General features: G+C 38.4%; 2 protein-coding genes across 4 annotated transcripts in view; one reads left to right on the top strand and one right to left on the bottom strand.

Annotated features, from left to right (window-relative positions):
* The first annotated feature begins 33 nt into the window (after positions 1 to 33).
* On the top strand, positions 34 to 14,508 carry COX15 (cytochrome c oxidase assembly homolog COX15). 2 transcript variants are annotated; one of them, XM_079138098.1, is made up of 9 exons: positions 34 to 213; positions 1,257 to 1,447; positions 2,939 to 3,061; positions 3,548 to 3,734; positions 5,549 to 5,716; positions 8,388 to 8,469; positions 10,148 to 10,302; positions 11,752 to 11,865; positions 13,054 to 14,508. In XM_079138098.1, exons 1-9 carry the CDS (start codon positions 124 to 126, stop codon positions 13,183 to 13,185), a joined length of 1,242 nt encoding a protein of 413 aa, XP_078994224.1. In that variant the 5' UTR covers positions 34 to 123; the 3' UTR covers positions 13,186 to 14,508. The 2 variants fall into 2 exon arrangements, with proteins under 2 accessions (XP_078994224.1, XP_078994225.1); XM_079138099.1 differs by lacking the exons at positions 34 to 213; positions 1,257 to 1,447 and having other exon boundaries at positions 3,487 to 3,734.
* ENTPD7 (ectonucleoside triphosphate diphosphohydrolase 7) overlaps positions 14,051 to 22,212 on the bottom strand; it is a 42,737-nt gene continuing 34,575 nt past the window's right edge. For both annotated transcript variants that reach the window (XM_079138096.1, XM_079138097.1), the window contains one exon: positions 14,051 to 21,461. In XM_079138096.1, the coding sequence (XP_078994222.1) occupies positions 21,230 to 21,461 (232 nt within the window). In that variant the 3' untranslated portion in view covers positions 14,051 to 21,229. The remainder of the gene's footprint in view (positions 21,462 to 22,212) is intronic.

A 22,212-nucleotide genomic window follows, 5' to 3' on the forward strand; every position in this document is an offset into this window, starting at 1 on the left:
CCAGTCTCGCGCGAAGGAGGATGTCACGTTGCCTGACCCGGAAGTGCTTCTCCTTTCTGTAGCGGAGAAAGGAGGCTGCGGAGCGCCGGCCAGTGCTGGTGTCTGTTTTGTGCTGCTGTCACTATGCAGCGGTTGCTCCTTCCGCCCTTGAAAACCTTGATGGGGAGCCGGAGTGTCCGGCTTCTGGTTCCTAGGGCGGCGCCTAGAACGCAGGTACCGCACCGCAAGGACTCGGATCGCGGAAGCGGGGAGGGGTGAAAAGGCCAGAGTAAAGATAATGGAGAGCCCCACGTCACGTTACTTTAGCTCCTTCCGTTTCACTGTGGCATTTTATGTATCCAGAGCACCCGAGTTCGGAACATACCGCTTGCTGCTGTGTGTTATCGGCCAAGTTACTTAACTTTTATGTACCACGATTTCCTTATCTGTAAACAATACCTACTTTATCATAAACTACTTTTTGTGAGGAGTAAATGGTTTAGTTGCACATCAGACATTTAGCACACGATAACAACGCACAACGCAGTAATTTTTACGTGCATACTTAATTTTTGCCCCCCCCCAAAAAAAAAAAATGCCCACCAAGTAATCAGGAACTACTGTATAACTCCCATCTGCAGAGAAGGAATTTGGGGCTTATTTCAAATTACTCGTCTAACGTTGTTTAATTAGAAGTAGGAAACTGAACAGGCATCTTTTTACTCTTAGGGATAGAGCCAGAAGAGGGCATGAATTTTCTTAATTGATTATCGTAGGGTAATTATTATGTGTTAGGAACAGGGTAGAGAAAGATAAAAGACTCCTGCCCTGGAGGAAGTCAGCAGTTCATTGTTAATTGGTTTGTTACATCTTTAGTAAGATCTTGTTATGTAAGGAAACAGTGTTAGAAATAAAAGCAGCAGGAGGGAATGAGCAAGACTGACCAGATTCTGCCTTTCAGAGCTCATTGTAATGAAGATATATATTAAGATGTTTGAAGGGCTGTGATAGGGGAGATACAGTGTGCTGTGGGAGTGACCCATTGCAGAAAGTCTGGAAACACTTCCCAGAGATGACATATAAGCTGAGATCTGCAGTAGTTATTACTAGTCCAAGGACAGGGTGTGTTCCAGAGGAGAAAGAAAATAATCCTTATCTAGGTGTAGAGTGAAGTCTGGTTGGGGGGATATGCAGAGAACAGAAAATTTTGGGGGTTGAATGTAGGTAGCAGCTGTTTCTCCTTTCTTTGGTTATAATTTATCTATCTTGATCCTAAGTGTGGTTGCAGCTGTGTCATCCGGTGCCCTCTGAGGCCAGGGCAGTACAGCACCATCTCTGAAGTGGCTTTGCAATCTGGAAGGGAAACAGTGTCCCTTCCCTCAAAGGCTGCTGAGCGGGTGGTGGGCCGATGGCTCCTGGTCTGCAGTGGAACGGTGGCTGGAGCAGTTATTCTTGGTGGAGTAACTAGGTGAGTAGTTTGCTCGTAGTGAGTCAGGTATTTGGGTTCTCAGTTGAAGCACAGGATGACTGAGGGGGAAGGGACCTTAGGGATCATATAGTCCAGCTCTCTAATTTTACAGAAATTGAGGCCTTAAAGAAGGAACATGTCTGATGGCTTGCCCTGCCATAGAACAGGTCAGTGTTTTATTTGCAGAAGCCTATCAGCAAGACTGGTTTAGGTCTTAACTGGTAGCTGTGCATTGTTTGTATTTTCTGTCTCCAGTCCACATTCAAATTTATGTCAACACTTTTTACCATTTGCTTGTGTGAATTAAAACCTTAGGAGTTCCATACATCACAGTGTTCATATGCTTTGTAGGTTCTCTTTAAATCTATGAACAAACATTGTAAATTTAGACTTTCTCTCTGTCCTTCATTTGCAGTTTTTTTGTTGTTGAAGAAGCCCACATCATTTGTCCTATGGTTAGCTACAGTCTGAATTTTGCTGACTTATATCTGTGGTGATGTTTAACATGTCCCATTGTCCCCTGTGTGTCCTTGACTGACTAGTTGCTTGATCAGATTCAGATTGAGGATGAATGGGCAAAATACTTCATAGGTGATTAGAACACTCACAAATAATAAAGTGTTTGTATAAGTATAATTATTTGCTCACAGATTTAAACACATTTGATATGTTTTAGTCCCCTGTGATGATGGCATTGATTTGCCTAAACTGTCCCATCATTAGCTATTGGGACTCTCTTCAAAGTGTCTTTTTGACAGGGCCTTAGTTACCTTAGAGGCCTCCTTGCTTTCTAGTATGAGAAAATATTCCAGGCCCATTTATACATTTCTTGCTTCTGGTCTAAAATCAGACTTTAGTTTAAGAACCCTGACTCCTTTTGGTAAAAATATTTTCTGATTTAAAGAAAGTGTGTATTCCTCAAATTCTCTCCATATTCCCAGTGCCCTTATATCACAATGCCTTATATGTTAATAAGTTATTATGGGAAACTACAACAGATTCAAATATTGTAAATTCACAGAAGAACCTAGACTTGTATGCCTATAACAAATCTCCTTTCCCATGTGTAAAGAATGTTGGTTATGGCTGAGGATATAGCTCAGTAGTAGAGTGTGTAATTAGCATGCATGAGACTCTGGGTTCAATCCCAGCACCAAAAGAAAAAGGGGAAAAAAAAAAAAAGTATGTTGATTTTGCATTTAGGACACATTTCTTTGGTCCAAAGGTTGATTTGGGCCATTAAGGAATGCTAATGAAAGAATTAACAAGAGAGTTGAATGAAAAGATTGAGAGAAGAGGGTAAAGAAATGGGTACCTGATGGGAGCTGTTTGTTACAAAATTCTAAGCAGTAAAAGAGAAAGGTGTCAAAAGAGGAAACAGTGAAACCATGGGTTTACTTTTAGTGGGGCTAATGTTAGATCTGCTTGTAAACTGTTTATGAATAATCTGTCATCATACTCAATACTCAAAAGTTTATTTCCTATCCTTAGGCTGACAGAGTCTGGCCTCTCAATGGTAGACTGGCATTTAATAAAGGAGATGAAGCCACCTACAAGCCAAGAGGAATGGGAAACTGAATTCCAAAAATACCAGCAATTTCCAGAATTTAAAATGTAAGTATTAGAATCAGATAAACATCCCACTAACCCCACTCTTTTTTGGTACTAAGGATTGAACCCAGGGTCACTTAACCACTGAGCCACATCCCCCGTCCTTTTTACATTTTATTTAGAGACAGGTCTCGCTAAGTTTATTTGAGCCTTGCTAAGTTGCTGAGTCTAGCTTTGAACTTGGGATCCTCCTACCTCAGCCTCCCAAGTTGCTGGAATTATAGGCATGTGCCACCATGCCTGGAAACCATTCATTTTTTTGCTTACTTTAACCCAGGAGATCCCTTTATTTCTTGATCTTTGGTTCAGTTACATTTAGTGAGTTACCTAATCTAAGCTTTTATATCTAAAGTTATCCTGAGGTTGCTAATGAGGAAGTGGGCAGATCTACCAAGCTTCAAGTCTGAGAATCTTTCTGCTTTTCATAGGGAAATAAAAATTGGATGGATGTTTCCTCTTTCTTCATTTTTGACTTCCCATTTCGCTCAGCTTGAATCACAACATGACGCTGGCAGAATTCAAGTTCATCTGGTACATGGAATACTCACACCGGATGTGGGGTCGAGTTGTAGGCCTGGCATACATCCTACCTGCTGCTTACTTTTGGAGAAAGGGCTGGCTTAACCGTGGTATGAAAGGACGTGTTCTTGCCCTCTGTACCTTAGTCTGCTTTCAGGTAAGATGTATTTAAGGTTGGGAAATCAGAGAGGCTCCAAGAAGCTTCCTAGTTGGTATTATTTTTAAAGAAGTAATCTTTGAAACACCATAGCAGTATGTTAAGAGTATGCATTTTGTATCATAGGCATTAAGCCCTGGCCCTGCACATTATCTGACCTTTGTAAGCTATGATTTCCTTGCATGTAAATGGGAATAATAAAAAGGCCTATCATTTAGGTTTGTGTGGATGGATGTTAAATGAGATAGTGTTCATAAAGCACCTAGTTGAGTGTCTAGAATTGGCTCAGTAAATACATTTTCATGTGCCACAAAAAGGAGAGTTTATTTCCCATTGTGGTTCCCCTACTGGGTTCTCTTCTCTTACCTTGCTCTTATTTGCCTGCTGTATTGGAAAGTGGGATCCCCATGTTAGAATGACTATAGAAGTAAATAGAAAAACATTTTTATGGGATGAAGGATCTTAGAATATAGATGTAGCTGAGAGATATTCAAGTATAAATGGTGTTTATAATCATGGAAGTGGAACCCCTCCTAAGGAAGAGAGTGTTGAAAGACCCCCCACAGTTAAGAAGTTGGGTAAAGCTGAAAATGAATTATGAGAGAAAACACTTATAAGTATTTGGGTAGAAGTATAGAGGTCCTAAGGGATGGCGTCAGAGCATCAAAGAAACATCAAAATTTGTTGAGGAATAATCTTGGTTAATTTAACTCAAGTGGTAAAAAGATGAGCCAATTATAAAGGATTAAGGAGGTAATAGAAACAGTAAGAGGCAGACACTAATAAAAGTCTAGTAGTTAACTCTGAAAATCAGGTGGAACAAAATGAAGTAAATACGTAGAATTAAACACTAAAAAAGATTCCCAGGGAGGAAGAAATTTAACATGTTAGGTAGGGTTATGGGAAGAAGAAAGTGAGAACTGGTGAATCAAGCGTGTACACTTTCATCTTCCAGTTGTCACAGAGATGAAATCAAGGTAATTAGAATAGCCAGGGTAGTCTTGAAAGGGGAAAGAAATGCCCAGAACATTTCCTGAAGAGTGTATATTTAGAAGGAGTAGGAGAATCCCCCTTTGGCCTGGATTCTGCTGGTTTGAGTGTGGGGCTGAAAGGACTGTCTTACCAGATATGATTGAAACTGACAGTTGTTTGGTTAATTGAAAAAGCCAGTTAAATTAGAAAATCATAGGATACGATGCATACTGTAAATATAAACATATACTTTCATCACCAACTTTTTTTTTAAATCAAGAGCCAAAGCCTTTTCTTTGACTATGAATACCCAGATTGGAGTTCAACTTCAGATCTCTTATACTCCCATAAAACGATGATCTTCCATTTTATTTTACTTAGAGTGGGAACTTAGAAATTTACAAAGTAGTTAGATTTGTATGACTTCCCCCAAACTTTTATAATTGTACTATTCCCACCTAACTTGACAGTAACCATTTTTAAGCTGTTGCCTTTATTTAGCTCTTCCAAAGCATGGTTTTCGTAGAATCAACTCTTTTTGTTCTGTTTCACTGCCTTATATAATATTAAACTCTATCAAGTATTTGTTAAGTTTTTCATATAGGTAAACTTTTGTGTACTTTTCTTTATTTGGACTATACTTCATTAAAACATTAAACAATGGTTAAGTACTAATGGTGGTATTTGTGGAACTGTGGATTTTGATGATTCTTGGGACGCTGGATCTGTGACAGGGTATGGAAAGGAGGGGTCAGGTAGGGAGTACTCCTGATACTGCACTTCCTCAGTAAAACTGCACAGTTTCAACCTTGTTAGATTTGCTTCTTCTCTTTGGGTTCTAGGGTCTGTTGGGATGGTACATGGTGAAAAGTGGATTAGAAGAGAAACCGAACTCTCATGATATCCCTCGGGTCAGTCAGTACCGCCTTGCTGCCCACCTGGGATCAGCCCTTGTTCTTTATTGTGCCAGTCTGTGGACCTCGCTGTCATTGCTGCTCCCTCAGCACAAGGTAAAAATCAGTGTATGGATTATTACCACATCTGCATGGATGCTGATAGAGTCAGGAAATGGAAATTTTGGTTCTAATAGGAAGTTTTAAATCAAAATTCAGATTCCCTTAAAATGACATCCATCAGTTTACTGAAAACTAGGTTTTTTTTGTTTTGTTTTTGTGACACTGAGTTTCAGACACCACTGAGCCATATCTCCAGCCCCATTTAACCATTTTTAAATGTGTAATTAGGAAATATTAAATATATTCATAGTATTATGCAGCCAGTTTCCAAAACTTTTTCATACTCCTTAAATAACAACTTCCTTTTTCCCCTCCTACCCCCAACAACCACTAGTCTGTGTTCTGTCTCTATTAATTTGACTGCTCTGTATACCTCATATAAGTGGAATAATACAATGTATGTCTTTTGGGGAATGGCTTCTTTCACATATGAATGTCCTCCATGTTGTAGCATGTGTAAGAATTTCCTTCCTTTTTAAGGCCAAATCATTCCATTTACATATACACACTACATTTTGTTTATCTGTCCATCAGTAGACACTTGAGTTGATTACACTTTTTGGCTATTGTATATAATACCACTTTGAACATGGGTGTGCAAATATCTCTTTGAGATCCTGGTTTCAGTTTGTTAGGATGTATATCCAGAAATGCAATTGTTAGATCACATAGGAGCTGAGTAATTTGTCAACATTGTCTGTTGGAAAGATGAAAAAATGAATTGGGGGGGGGGGAATGAGTACCAACAATAAGAGATAGCCCAACCACCCTAACTCTACTTCAGAAGGGATAGAGCATGGAAGAGCAAGGGAGACCAGAGCAAGAACTACATCTAAACTTTTGGTGGTATACAGGAGCCATGTTTTGCGTGTTAAACGGAGACCTACTGTTCAACACTAACACTATATTAAACCTTAGTGATTTTTATCTCAAAAGGGTTTTTCTTTTTACTGATTTTCCTTTAGGGAAGTAGAAGTTTTTACATTTTATGCTTTGATTTAAAAACAAAGTAGGACTCTTGGAAGCCCTTATTTATAATAGAGGTCTCCAGATAGCACATCCCTATAGGACATTTATTTTCTGGTATTTAAAAACTGATTATTATATTAGGCTTTGAAATCTTGGGTTGACCTGGATAAACTGTTCATGGAGAGAAGTTTGAGGTGATATAGGATTCTTAAGTAGAATCATCCAGTAGATATTTAAAGCTAGTGACCTGGATCCCAGTTAAGAACTGGAGATGTTAACTTGGCAGTTATCCCCACAGGGGAGCCAGATGGTTGAAACACTGTCATAGTAGATATTCCACACCTGAATAATTCCTGACTTGGAAAAATCAGACTTCTAAAATAAATTACCTACATCTATACCTCTTACTTTCTGATAACCCCTTTTTTCTTTGCAGTCCCTGTAATCTGGCTTCCATGCTAACTATTACCTGTACACACACTTAGACATATACCCACACCATCTACTGAAATTGAACTCTTATAGGTTACTGAGGACTTCATAACTATCAGTTATTTTCCCTTTTTATTTCTTTATATTCCCCTAATTATAGAAAGGATTTGAGATTAACTTTATAGTTCTATGCTCTCTAGCTCTACTAGCTTTAGGTGGCTATTTAAATTTTTAATTAATTTAATTAAAATTAAATTATTTAAATAAACTTTTAACTTAAACTTCATAGTTAATTTAACTATTTAATACTAGTCATGTTTCAAGTCTTCATTAGTCACAGTAATGGGACATATCATCACCACACAAAGTTCTACTGGATAGTATTGACATACTGTCCTACTATATCTTACTACTGATATATAACTTTTTATATTCTACATTGTTAGTCATTTGAGGGCAGCACTCTGACTTAACTCCTTTGTATCTTTATAATTACCTATTGATAATTTTTTTTTTTTTTTTTTTTTTTTTTTTTTGGTACTGAGGTTTGAACCTACAGATATTTTACTACTGAGTTACAGCCCCCAGCCCTTTTTATTTTTAATTTTAAGGCAGGGTCTCACAAAGTTGTTGAGGCTGGTCCCAAATTTGTGATGCTCCTTGCTTAGCCTCCTGAGTGACTGGGATTTCAGGCATGTACCACTGTGCCTGGCTCATAAAGTTCTTAATAAATATTTGTTGATTCACTGATTATTATCAGGATTTGGCTGTAGTAAAACTAAAAAAGAAATTTTGGCTTTACCACAAACACTGAATGTGAGAACCTCCACACTAGGCATTTTATACAATTTTGATTCTGACCTTATTTGCGAAGTATTAAGTATCACATATGACATGAAAAGCCATGTTGTTTCAACCATGGTAAAACATTTTCCCCTGATGAATTTAAGTCATTCAGTTCTTAATAGATATGTATTTGAGTATCTTCATGCCAAGCTCTAGGCTAGGGTTACTCTACTCAGCTAGACAGACAGCAATTCCTGTCTTCACAAAACTTGCAGGATAGCAGGGAAGACACATGGCAAATACATAATTAAAATTAAACATGATCATGTCAGAACAGAATATCTGCTTAGAGTATTTATCCTAGTAGAGATTCAGAAAAGACCTGACCTTAAATTGTCACTTGGGTTTGACCTTGGAAATCTTTGCTGTCTTTCATAGTTCCTGCAGTACAGTTTATCTGAATGATTTTCTTACTTAGTTGCCTGAAACCCGCCAGCTCCTGTGGTTGAGACGTTTTGCTCATGGAACAGCAGGTCTCGTGTTCCTTACAGCTCTCTCAGGTAGGATTCTTCTCATCAGAGATGGCCTGTTTTCATTACGCTCTCAAGTAGAATCTCTTGCCTGATACTTTGCCCCTTCTTCCTACATCTTCTAATTTCCTTTTCACACCTATCTCTCATACCCACCATCTTTATCCACTATTTTCTGTTCTTTCTCCCTTCCAAAAATCCTACTTTCCAGTCAGTTAAATAAAAATATTGTTTATCTGCCTACATCCAGACTTCCCAGGTTCAAATCCTGGCTTTACCACCTATGACTTGCCTAAACTTTATAAGCTGTGAAACCTCTCGGGTCTTCAATGACCTCATCTGTAAAATGAAGATGATGGCTTTAATATGAACAACATATAGCAAAGGCTACAGAAGTGTTATCCACTATTATTATGGAAACATCATTGTTGTTATTGTTACAGTACACCAAGATGGGTCAGACAAAAGGTGCCCTCCAAGACAGTCAAAGATGGAGAGTGCACTGGGGCGAGAGACCAGTATAGGTTTTAATTCTGTAAATCATACCTCCACCTTTACCTCTCTCTCTAGAACTGTACTATTTAATAGAGGAATCAGTAGTCACATATTATGAAAACATAAACTAATGAAGATTAGATAAATTTTAGAATTTCATTCTTTAGTCACACTAGTTAAATTTTATTGTTTTAGAGATGGGGTCTTGGTATGTTGCCACACTGGCCTTGAAGTTAAGTTCCTCCTTCTTCAGCTTCCCAGTAGCTGAAAGTATAGTCACATGCTACCATACCCAGCCATTCACTGTCCACACTTTGAGTGCTCCGTAGACATGTGGCTCACGACTATTGCATTGGATATTGCAAATATAGAATACTTTCCAATAGCACAGAAAGTTCTATTGGAAAACCCTGCTCTAAAATGAAAATACTGATTAAAAATAATATTGATTGGATATTTTTTCCAATATGAGAGTATAAATTTTAACTTAATGAATGGTACAAAATTGAGAACTGTGATCCATATTTCTCTGAATCTTCTTTTATCAAGAATAAAAGACCAGTCATCCATTAATTAATTCTTATGCCCTCTTGATGTTTTTATCCAAGATTTAGTTTATAAGTTTTGGGGTTTTTCTAATTTCTGTTTTCATCCAACAAACATTTATTGAGCACTTAGGAAGTCAGATAAAGCAGAATAAATGTGTCAGATAGTATTCAGTGCTGTGAAGGGGAAAAAAAGCAGAATAAGGAGATGGGTGAGGTAGAAAAGCACCATTTTGTATCATCATCAGGGGAGATCTCTTTGGTAAGGTGACATTTGATCAGAGACCTGAGGAAGTTAGGGAGATTCTTGGGAAGAGCATTTCCAAAATAGATCAGCATACTCAACTGGGGACAGGGAAGGCATCAAAATCACTAAGGGAAGTCTTCCAAATTAATATGTCTCTCTTACCAGAACTTATAGTCCACGTGTGATATGCAAGAATCTTGGGGCAGAAGTGGGCAAAAGGTGCAGAGTTGTTGTTTTTGTTAATTTCCTGTGGTGATTGTGATAATATGTTCCCTGTTTGAAACCCTATTATAGGTCTTTCTGTTGTTCTCTGACTAGACCCTTTACCTGACTGGGTTAATAGGCTTTTTTCTGTATCAGAACTAATGTTTGGTTTCTTCTTCCTCTCATTTTAATTATTCCCATTTACCTTGGAACACAGGAGCTTTCGTGGCAGGGCTAGATGCTGGACTTGTTTATAACTCCTTCCCCAAAATGGGAGAGTCCTGGATCCCGGAGGACCTCTTTACCTTCTCCCCCATGCTGAGGAATGTTTTTGAGAATCCCACTATGGTACAATTTGATCACCGGGTTCTGGTAAGTGTAGAGATGGTCTGCTGAGCACAGGGAGCCTTGGGCGGGCTTTGGAATGTCCATGAAGTAGTGATGGCAATAGTCAGAGGGCAGGACAGAAACTGAATTTCCTATTCTTTTTGGAAGAAATTCTGGAACCAGTTCTCTGATGTTTTTGTCCTCATTACTCACAAGCCTTCCAGGTAAATTCTAGCTTTCAGGATAGTAAGCTGCTTAAACATGCCTTTCACCACATGGAAAATTATAACCTCCCTCAACCCTGAATACATCTACAGTCATTTCAGCAGACATGAGGTTCAGCAGAGTGCAGAGACTGTTGTTGCTGAGTGCATAGCTCTCAGAGAGCCCCAACAAGCAGGAGTTTCATCAGCACCTTTCAGTTTGAGTTATGATAGGTATTGAAGGCCTGCCATGGATCATGTTAAGATTGGCTTGGCAGCCTAAGCATGATGACTCTATGTGCTAAGGAGACCTTGAGAAGCAGGTACTGTGGCATTGATGCAGGGCTGAGTGTCAGGGAGCAAAGCTGTGTGGTGGAAGGTAGACTTGGAATAGTGAATCTGAGGGCAGTTTTAAAGGAACAGAGTTAAGCTTGGCTGTTAGAGATAAAGGTGAAGAAAGATCAGAGGAGATTTCAAAGTTTCTCCTGCAGCATGCTTAACAGGATCCACAGAATGGGACCATTGGAGTGAGCACTGAGAGACAGGAGATGTCATTAGATAGAGCCATGTTGAGTGTGAGCTGATGGTAGTACATCCAGAGAGATGTCTAGAGGACTCAGATATCCAAGGGGCTGGAGCATGGTACCTTGTGTGGGTTCAGTCCCCACCTCCACACAATATTTTGGCATAAGTAAAATCTGGTTGTAATTATAATTGTGGACAGTTCTGAAAAGGAAAAGGAATGAAATAGAGAAATAGAAACATCATGGATATGCAGGAGGACCTTATTCAGTCCTGGACCTTTCTTCTGAAGGGGTGGGAATGAAAATGAGACTTTAGGTCTTTTTTAGTGCCAGCTGGCCATAATACCACCTCCTCTTCTCACAGCCCTGGAAAAAAGTAGCCCTCCTGTGCTGGGGTCAGCCTACTTTAAGCATATAGGATTAGTGATAAAATTAGGAATAAGGTTGCAAAGAATGATTTTAAAAGTGAGGGCCACACTAGGGGCATAGCCACATGGGAAGGTGCATTAGATCACTGAGAGGTGTGTGTGTGTGTATATGATACACCAAGAAACTTAGGTGAAGCCCTAGGTAACACTGCCATCTAAGTTGTAAGCAGAAAGAGGACCACGGGAGAGACCCGGAGAGGAATGATTGGGGTGGAACTGCAGTGTGCTTCTCTGCAACTTACACAGCAAGTATTTGATGGCTGCTCAGTGGTCCAGGAGAAGGCACATCATGTGAGTGGAACCCTAGCACTTGTGATAAAGAGTCTTTCATCCCCACAGGGAATCACTTCAGTCACTGCCATTACAGCACTCTACTTCCTCTCCCGAAGGATCCCCCTTCCTCGAAGGACCAAGATGGCAGCAGTGACTCTGCTGGCTTTGGCATATATACAGGTATAAACCACTTTTTGGTCTGATGGTATCCCCAAAACACAGTTATAAAGGAAAACTGATAGACTGGAAGAAAATATTTTTAATATTTCTAATAGATTTAAAAAGATTAATGACAAGAAAATAAGTAAAGGATATCTATACCTATTCTCACAAGAGGAATAACAAATGGCTTATAAACATGAAAAGCTTTTTAGCCTAACTCATGATTGGAGAGGAGCAAATTAAAACAATGAATATCATTTTGTGCCTGTCAATTTAGGAAGAAATGAAGTTTTTTTTTTTTTTTTTTTTTTTTTTTTTTTTTTTTTTAAAGTGGAAGATTATCAGTTCATTGGCATGGGTATAGGAAAATGGATACCTTCAAATATTCTTGGTGAAAGCACGAATTTGTACAGGTTTTTTTTTTTTTTTTTTTTTTTTTTTTTTTTTTTTTTTTTGGTACTGGGGAATGAACCTAGGATCAGTTAACTACTGAGCCACATCCTCATCCTTTTTTCGTGTTTTTATTAAGAGACAGGGCCTCACTGAGTTGTTTAGGGCTTCACTAAGTTGCTGAGGCTGGCTTTGAACTTGAGATCTTCCTGCCTCAGCCTCTGAAGCTGCTGGGGATTACAGGCATGCACCACTGTGCCCAGCTTGTACAGTTTTTCCAGAGGGCAACCTTGCAATGTTAAGTATAATATTAGACCAGAAAATTGACCTCTTAGTTTCTGCCCTAGAAATACCCCACTGCACAGAGGACTCTAAGGATATTCATTACAGAATTGTGATGATGAAAAACTGGAAACAACCTAAACAACCACGATACCTCTGTACTGTGGAATACTGTACAGCAATTTAAAATATCTTGAGACAGATTGTTAAGTGGGAAAAAAAGTGAGAGAACAACATATGTTTTAGTAGCACAAAACTATCTCTATAAAGATATATAAGAGAGTACAACTGTAGAAATTGGTAATTACCTTTCAGGAACTAGGATGGAGTAGAGAAATAACTAAGGGGAATTTTAGGTTTATTCTGTTTGAATTTCTTTCATTGTTAAGTATGCTTCCTTGTGAAATTTTAAAATATGTATATTTTTTAATGTTGTGATGGGAGAGTGTGGAGGTTTATGTTTCTGGTTATCCAAGCCCAAGTCATTTTCAGTCTGAATTTGTAGTTACTACTTTTCCTGTATTTTTATAACAGGCAGGCTTGGGCATCAGCACTCTGCTCATGTATGTTCCAACTCCTTTGGCTGCCACTCACCAGTCGGGCTCCTTGGCTCTGCTTAGTGGTGCCCTTTGGCTCATGAATGAACTCCGAAGAGTCCCAAAATAATTCTCAGAAGATCAGCTTCCTAGGACTAAAACTACTTGTGAGAGTTCATCAGAGAGCACAGAACTTGGCTTTTCTACAAGGATGACTTTGGATGCCAAATGGTTTCCAAATTGGTCATCGAAAACTGCCTGTTTTGAGAGAGTCACTGGATCAAGAATGTCATTAAGTATGATTGCACCAAAGGTTCCTTTTTAAACCTTCCTTTCATGTTGAAAAGCAGATTAATCATATGGAGAGAAATGTCTGCCACTGTGGCTTCTTAACAGGCTACGTCTGTTTTCTCAGTTTTGGTGCACTTTTGGTTATACGTGCTTGATTTCTGTATCCTTGTGCTCCTGTGTCCTACCCTCTGAGGTCAGGCTGGTGGAGACAGTCATAGACTCTGAAGTAGGTATCCCAGTGGTTAAACCACTACTGAGTGCTGCCCAATTGCTAAGGACCTACAGTGTCAAATGTGTTTTTACAAGAAGCCACATATCTAAATTTTTATGTGAAAGTTTTTAGGTAAGTGTTGAAATGTCATTTTAAGTTTTTTAAAAAGTTATGCAGGCTTAACAAGTTCGGGAGCCATCCATGACTTGAGGTTGGCATTTGCAGTTTCTGAAGTAGATGATCTGTTACCTTTCAACTCTAATGTTCTGAGTTTCAATGTGACCTCTGTTGTACCATTTTCAGGTGTTCTTAGCAGAACAAAGGTAGGCAGTTGTCTGACTTTGAAACTCCTGTACCTTCATGAGCTTAAGCTATTGCCTAGACTTGGTCCCCAACTTCTCTCCTATTAGGATCTTTTAAAAATCTCAAAGCCCAAGCCTAATCTAAGACCAATTAAATCACATCTTCTGGGAGTTTTTAACTTCCCTTGTGATTCCAATGTGCATACAAACTTGGGGATCACTGGCTTAGGTCCTCATAGCCTAGTTACCTTGGGAAGTTCTTACTAGCTTATTCCCATTCCTTCTGAATTTCCACCCTGCCCCCATCTGATTTAATCTGCTGTGTTGATCCTACTACTATATATATATTTTTTTTTTTGTGGGGGGGGCAGTGTACCAGGGATTGAACTCGGGGGCACACAGCCACTGAGCCATATCCCCAGCCCTATTTTTTGTATTTTTTATTTAGAGACAGGGTCTCACTGAGTTGCATACTGCCTCGCCGTTGCTGAGGCTAGCTTTGAAGTCACAAACCACCTGCCTCAGCCTCCTCCGCTGGGATTACAGGTGTGCACCATTCACTGCACCTGGCTCCTATTAGTATATTAACAGGGTATTATCTCTTCTAGATAGAATTCTTTAAAGGGAACTGCAGTGACTGGCCTAGATTCCCATACAATGATTGGCAAACCCAGGCTTGTCCTTAATATTTGAGACAGCAGAAGACAGTATGATCCAACTCAAAGAACCATATACTAACGCTTTTACAGTTCACTCCAAGAAAGTGACAACTCAGAAGTAGTTCAAATCTCAGACATTTTACTTCATTTTTCTATTATTACAGATGATAATTTGGAAAAACATATGTGGTATCTAGCTGTATAATTGCATTGTGCTATTTATAAACAGAGATTATCTTGTTTTTTGTATTTGTGTGATTCTCAGCGCCACCAGACAATGTACCAAATATTGAATGAATGAATGAATGCATGAATTAATGGAAAACAGATGATTACAGATTGATGTCCTAAATGCCTCTTTCAAAATAAGCCACCACATATGTATAGGATTAAATGAATTTCCTTAAATATTTTAAAGGTCTCAATAATTCTGTCAGTTGTTTTTAAACATGAAGGAAATTAAAGGACATATGTTAATCAGTCAACAGTGTGCGTATTTAACCCACATTGACATATGCTGTCCACTGTGGCAGGGATAATGATTAGCAGCTGCCTAAAGTGATGTTTGCAAAGACCAATGCTGATGATCATGGTTTTAGGATAACCAGTTTGCCTGCTGCTGTCCTTGTGGTCCTGGGACAAATGGTGAATCACATAGGACACACATACCCATGTCCCTGCAGAGGGTGACTGCGTCACCTCTCTAACACACATTGTACGTTTTCCTCAAAACTGACTTAATGAGAAATTTAAGAATTATTTAACAAAATTTTCTTAATGTGAAGCATTAGAAAAACTTGGTTTTCACAGCCCCCCCAAATCAATGCAATATAGGCAGCCTTTGGTTTTTTTAGTGTGGAGTGTCTAATTGTGGATCATAATAAAAAGATGCTTTTTGGCACACTCTACAGAAGCCATTCCTCAAGGTAATTAATGGAGGTAATATAGCATTTACCTCAAGAGCTTCAACTAAATGGAAATTGTGCTATGAGAATTTTAAATATAACAAAATAACAGAAGTACTAGAAATCAAAGTATTTGGGATCCCTGCTGGCAGAGAAAGACTTACGAAACTAATAAGGGGCAGAGTTCATTAGCAGCAGAGCCGTCTGGTAAGTGCTTCACAGGCAGGGCTGCTTAGGAAAGTACCATGACTACCTGAGAGTGTTATTCGATTTGAATCTGGAATGTCCCTCACAGGCCCATGATTAATTAAAGGTGTGGTCCCTAGGGTGCCACTATTGGGAAGTGGTAGGTTCTTGGAGAGCCTCATACAAGGTCCTTATGTCTTTGTGGGTGTGTCACTGAAGGGAACTGTGGAACTTGAGCTTCTTTCTCTTTTCAGCTTGCTGGCAGTAAGGTGAGCAGTTCTGCTCTGCCACATACTTTTGCCATGATGCACTCAAAGCAAAAGGGATCACTCCGACATGGACTGGAACATCTGAAAATGTGATCCAAAACAACCCTTTTCTCTTCATAAGCTAATATATACCTCAGGTATTTAATTATAGTAACAGAAAGCTGATTAACACAAGTGGAAGAGAAGGAATGGTGAGCCACTGAAGGGTCTATTAGTGGCTGCCTTACTTAGAAAGAAAGACTCAGAAGCAGACATGTCTTCAGGTTGCCTAAGACATCAAGCATAGCTATAAACATCCTGTGATTCTGGACATTTTTTAGCTTTGGTATTTATGAAAATGGCAGGCAATGACTGATACATTTTAAAAGTGAAAGCCCTTATAGTATGAGCAATAATTCAGTTTTACAGATAAAAAGACCTCCTTATTGCTCAGATTTCTAAGAAACAAAATGGTCAGCTGGTATATTATGCTTTCTTTGTCCCTTTAATAACAACAGTATTGACAAACTGAGAAATAAATATTAGGACAAAAGGGAAATGTGTAATAATACAAGGATAGTCTATTACGATATCAGAAAAAGAGAAAGTAAACAAAGCAGGCTTAAGATGAAACTTTAACAAGACAACTGCAAAAAAGGAACCAGAAGGTTGATGGGATACAAGGTACTACAACTTTTGAACTTAGATCAGATCCAAGTTAGGAGAGACAGCCAAGGAGTACAGAACATCACTTAAAAAGTATGATTTCAGCAAAAATGTTGCTATTTTATGTTGTTAACCAGAAGTGCCAAAACTTGGTCTTGAATCTTCATTTTTTTTTAACAGTGGCATTTTTTATAACACCAACAAAATCCTCACAAGTTTGAAAGAAGCAAATTACCCCTATGGCAAGACTCTGAAGCTAGCATTTCATGTAAAAGCCTAACTTTGGAGAATTTGAAATATCCATTACTACTTCTACCTTAATTCTTAATTCCAATTGAAATGAAGTTATATCACATACCACAGCAAAACGGAAAATCAGATACTAGTTCTGAACTAGTTTGAAAAGTTTTACCAAAGAAAAACCAAAAACCACTTATCACTGTGTTCTCTGTTCCATAAAGAAGTCTGGAAACTGCCCAAGAATTACAACCAAGTTCTTTAATGAGGTAGATCTAATAAGCTTTTTAACCTTCATTTGGACTGTAACCATCATTTTAATCATTTGGATGCTGTGGTTGAAAAAAATTGTGCAAAGTAATCAAACTGCTTAAAAGAAACATCTAAATTTAAAAATATTTAAATAATAAAACTAAACTCTATGCAGTGGAAATTTGGCACATTTCTTTGAAAGTATGTTTCTAAGTGTGAGCAAAGAAGTAAAACAATGAATTTCAGAAGCTGTTAATAAAGATCTGGCACAGTTAGTTGCACCAGCTGTACTAGAATAGGTTCTGTTGAAATACATTTGCAGAGGGCTGGGGATGCAGCTCAGTGGTACAGCATTTGCCTAGTGCATGCAAGGCAGAACCAGCGGCAGCAGGGAGGCAACTGCAGAAAGACTCTGCCAATGAGTACCTTTCAAACTGGCTACAGGCAGGGGAGGATCTAAGAGGCTATGCACTGTGACTTTACACATAACTGTTCTGGGCCTCAATCATTCAAAATCAAGCGGGGTTGATCTCTGAAATCCCAGCTTTAAAACTGTCATCCTGTCTCATCATTTGATGCCTCTGCCATGTTCTGATGCAGCAAGGAAACAGCAAATGCCAAGCAGATGTTGGTACCATGCTCCTGTACATCCCAGCTTCTAGAACTATGAGCTAAATAAATCTCTATTCTTTGTAAATTAAAAGCAAAAAATCTTTCATCTGTAATTTATTTATAATGATTGCTACTGGAAGCCTCATTCCCATCAACCTTAATTTTAGGGGATATGGGTCAAGTGGGATGCTCTTTTGGACAGCCTGGTCCTCTAAACCAAAGTCTAAAATCCTCTTCCTGAAATCATGTGACTTTTTTTTTAACCTTGTCTCCTGACTAGTTCCTTATCTTGTCTAGTCACCTTGTTTTATGGATGAAAACTGAACCAGAGAAGGCAAATGAAATTGGAATATCTGAGCAAGTAAAGTAAAGAGCCAGGACTAGTCTAGTATTCAAACTGGCTATTCATTAAATACAGTGTTCCTTCCCTTAAATTGTGCTGTCCATTTGTCTCTCAGCTGACAAAAAACACAAAACTAGGAGAACTATGATTTAGGGGGAGGCATCTGTTTACATAATGCCAGCAAGAAGCACAAGTCATTTCAAAAATGCAAATATGGATGTGACAGCAAATGTTAATACTAAAAATCCTAGTTTAGGGAGTTCATGGCAGGTCTTCAGTCAACATTTCAGTAATCACTGCCTAAGACCTAGAGGTTAAAGGAAGCAGAGGACATGGAGGGACAGAACACTTCAGATGACGTTTGGAGAATAAATATGATGTTAGGAGAAAGTGATTAAGATTTTCCAGACCAAGGAAATGCAATTTGAGGATATAAAGTACAGAGAGATGGTATAATTTGGCTTAGAGTTAACTGCAACTTAATGTAATGCCACAGGAGTGGATATTAAACGCATTTTCATTATGTTCTGACAATTCGGGGCAAAGTGATGAGTTATTCCATTATAAGACTAATAAAATGTTCACTACGATAAGCCACTGACTCCAATGTTGACATCTGTGACCTGTCTCAGTAATGACAAAAGTATTAAAACAGCTCAGGTTCATTGTTGATATTACCAAGAGCAACTGTAAGATTCAAAGGAACCATTGGAATATGCATTTTATGACACCATAATTATCTTCACAAGGAAACCACTCAACATGCAGAAGTACAAATAAGAATCCTGAAACACTGAAGTTTAAAAGAAGATAAAGGATATGGCAAGATCCATTTCTGCTCCTATAAGCAAAACTATTTCACTGTGAGGAAGTAATGTATAAGGTAATTGGCCTTCAGCAAAGAATAAATGGCTTCTGTTTCAAGCTAATGGATTAAATTTAAAATCTACTAATTGGGAGCAATGGAAGCAGCACAGGAACCATACCAAGAGCAAATACTCAGTTCTTCTGAAGTACAGTATAATAATTTTTCCTTCCTATTTTAATACTATGGAACTATGAAGTCTTACTCATGGTAATAAAGATAAGCCTAGATCCCATATTAAAATAATAAGCTATAATAATAAAAATAAATTAAGAATAAGAAATATATTTATGTTCAAAAATGATAAATGTAGGTATCCTGAGATTCTCAACTATAAAAAGAACATAGTAATAGCAATCTGCAAGGTTATGGTAATGATTAAATAACACATAAAATTTATAAGTGTCTGGTTATATTAAGTGCTTAATAAATGACAGCTGTTTATTTTTACAACCAAGATAAAGAATAATCTTACTATTGAGAGCTTTAAAATTGGACTAGTCACTACCTCCCTGCTTCAGTTGAGCACACAAGTATGGTTGCTGTTAAGTCCAATCGCATAGATTTTGACTAAATCACTGATGGATCTCCCAAGAAAACCAAAAGTAGTATTTGGAAACCAAGGTGAAGTTAAAAGAAAAAGTTAACCTGAGTAGGCATTGGCTAGCAAAAACATTTTGACATGATTTTTAAGCAACATTCATAAGGCAAGGGCTCACTCACAGGGCATAAAAATAAGAAGTAAAGAAAATCAAGGCAATTAAGAAGTCTTAAAAATTAAAGAAAATTGCTGTGATGTAAGCCCAAGTGAAAGGAAAAAGATATTTTTGAAGGAACTGGTCTTTGCTGGATTCAAGTTTCTCGAATTAGAAAACAATTCAAGACTCACCATCCTTTCACCTACCAACCAATAATAGTCAGTATACTTATTTGTAAGAGGATCTTAATTTCATTTTCTCTTTTCTATAAAGCACCCAATTCCTTACTACCTTATTTTTGAAGATATCCACTTTCATTCTTTAAAGTCAGAGATTTTTTTTCCTTTTCATTTAATTCTAGAAATCAAAGGTGATGAAAAGAAAGCTACTTCAACCCCAGGAACATATTTGTGGACCAGACACTTAACAACTAAATATAAGAGAAGGTAAAGAATAAAGAAGACTCAGTGGGGAAAAGCAGGAGGTGATGAAAAAGAAATCTTCCTGCAACTGAAAGGCTAAACGTGAAGCAGAAGTGAAACTCCTGAAGTGTAGTAGATGAAAATGTAATTTTATGGCTTTTCCTCTCACTAATGGAAATTCTATTTGTGACTGAGCCATCTCTTAACAGAGGTTCTGCAAGCTGCTAGGTGGCTTCTAAGCAGATTAATCTATTTTTCCCAAAGTTTAAAATTTACTTTCAGATATTCTGAGTCAGAAATTGGAAAATTTCTGTTTCTCAAAAAGAGTAGGAGCTTTGAATTTATTGCCTTTGCCCACTCACATGATGACGATGCAAATATATTCATTCCCAAACTAGATACTGATCTGAGCAGTGAAATGAAGGAACTCTTAAATCCTCCCTATACATAGAAATATGCCTAGGGGACAGTGACTCTTGAAACCAAATTCAGGTCCTCAATCCCCACTAGTTTCTCCATCTTAGAAACACACTTAAGACTCAAAAAACAAAATTAATGCCCAAACAGCCTGTGAGGCATGTAGACATAGAAAAAAATTTCTATCCTGGTCAGACCAGACATCAGATAAAATATTATAAAATCTTCAATGGGCCATCCATTTAGAAGGGATTCCAACCATTTAAAGTCATATTCTAACATCAGCAACATTGTCAGGAATCTTGGATCACATCCACAATGGTTTCTTTGTCAAGTAAGCAAGGAGGCTGTGTCATTTTGGTTGCCTGGAAATTCTTATCTGGCCCATTAAATTGCAAAGATCTTGGATCCCTATTAAAGGCTGTGGATCTCCACATAAATGATATCTCTGTTACAGAGAAAGAAAGGGCTGTTGCAGTTGCCAGAATGTCCCCAGCTTTGTATCAGATGCTCCAAGTTTGGTTTCAACCAGGCTTCCGGTGTGCCCAATGCCAAACTTCACACTTTACCAAGGGAAAAAATGGCTAGGTCCCAGGAACACACCAGACCACTGAGAGCATGCTTCAACTGGACTAAGCTTGGTCCCCTTAGTTAGCACCAATCTCTTGTCACTTAGTTCCTCACAGACTAAATAACAACTTCTCTGAGAAGAGGACCTGGGTACTAAGAAGGAATTAAAAGTAGAAATTAAAGTAGAAATTCCAAGGTCAAAGCAGCATCTGAGACCAGTACAAAAAAGTGAAGAAATTCAATGAGCAGCAACTCTGGGGTACTCAAGTTTCTCCAGTCCTGGTCCATCCTCATGGCCCCACCTGTACCCCAATCATTGGCACCACCTCTTCAATCCACAGCAAGTCCAGTGGAGCTGAGGCTCTAGTTTGTCGGTGGTGAATTCGGCGGAGTCGTAGAAGATACAGAATGATGGCCAGTAGCACCACCAAGATACAGGCAAAGAAGAGATAGTGGTTGTAGACAAAGGAGAGACGGAACCAGCTACCATGGGTTTGTCGGACACTTTCCTGCCGCAGATCCCTAAGAGAAGGTGGAAAAAACTGTTAGTTTCAGAGAAAAATGTTTATTCTGATCTGAAGGTATTCCATCCACAGAAATATTCTAAGGCTGAGTCCAACCAAGAAACCAGTGTCTAGATCTTTTAAAAATTTTTGCTACATTTTCTTAGGAACTAGCATACCTAAAGAAAGCTCTTTCCTGATCAATTGTATTATATATAACTTGGGGAAAAAAGAGATATGTAAACCAAAGACCAGTATTTTTGTGGTCTCACCAGAATAGAAGCCACTCTGGTCATTCAGATACTAGATCCACTTTTTGTTTTGTTTTACCCTGCAGTGGTTTTTTGTTGTTGATGTTGTTGTTGTTAATGTGAATCTTCGAACTGATAGATTTCATATACAATATGGATATCTGGCTTCTCTGGACAAATGAGACCTGACAAATGTTCCGGTAGCAATTCTGCATGACAGTCACCAGCCCTTTAGTTGAGGCATACCATCTGGTTCCCACAACACCCATGCAACCCACTCCCCTCACTTCTATTAACTGTCTGGCTCCTGATGGCATTGAGTTTAGAGAAATAGGCACCAAAGATTAAGAATTTATCTGAAGTAGTCCAGGGGAAAGAGTACCCAAAAATTGTCCCAAATATTTTACAGGACATAAAGGCAAGGCATTGAGGCTGCCACAGCTTGATGAAAATATCCCCCCTAAAGACATCCCATGTCCTCTGTTCTAATTCTGACACCAAAAACCCAAGTACAACTCC

The sequence above is a fragment of the Sciurus vulgaris genome (genome assembly GCF_902686455.1).
Source record: "Sciurus vulgaris genome assembly, chromosome: 4".
NCBI classification, from domain to species: domain Eukaryota; kingdom Metazoa; phylum Chordata; class Mammalia; order Rodentia; family Sciuridae; genus Sciurus; species Sciurus vulgaris.

Bases quoted from the DNA above. Each gene is read 5' to 3' on its own strand.
- COX15 (XM_079138098.1), top strand. From the start codon at position 124: ATGCAGCGGTTGCTCCTTCCGCCCTTGAAAACCTTGATGGGGAGCCGG. The intron at 3,735-5,548 runs GTAAGATGTATT...TTTGGGTTCTAG, and splicing joins GTACCTTAGTCTGCTTTCAG to GGTCTGTTGGGATGGTACAT. The intron at 5,717-8,387 runs GTAAAAATCAGT...TTTCTTACTTAG, and splicing joins TGCTGCTCCCTCAGCACAAG to TTGCCTGAAACCCGCCAGCT.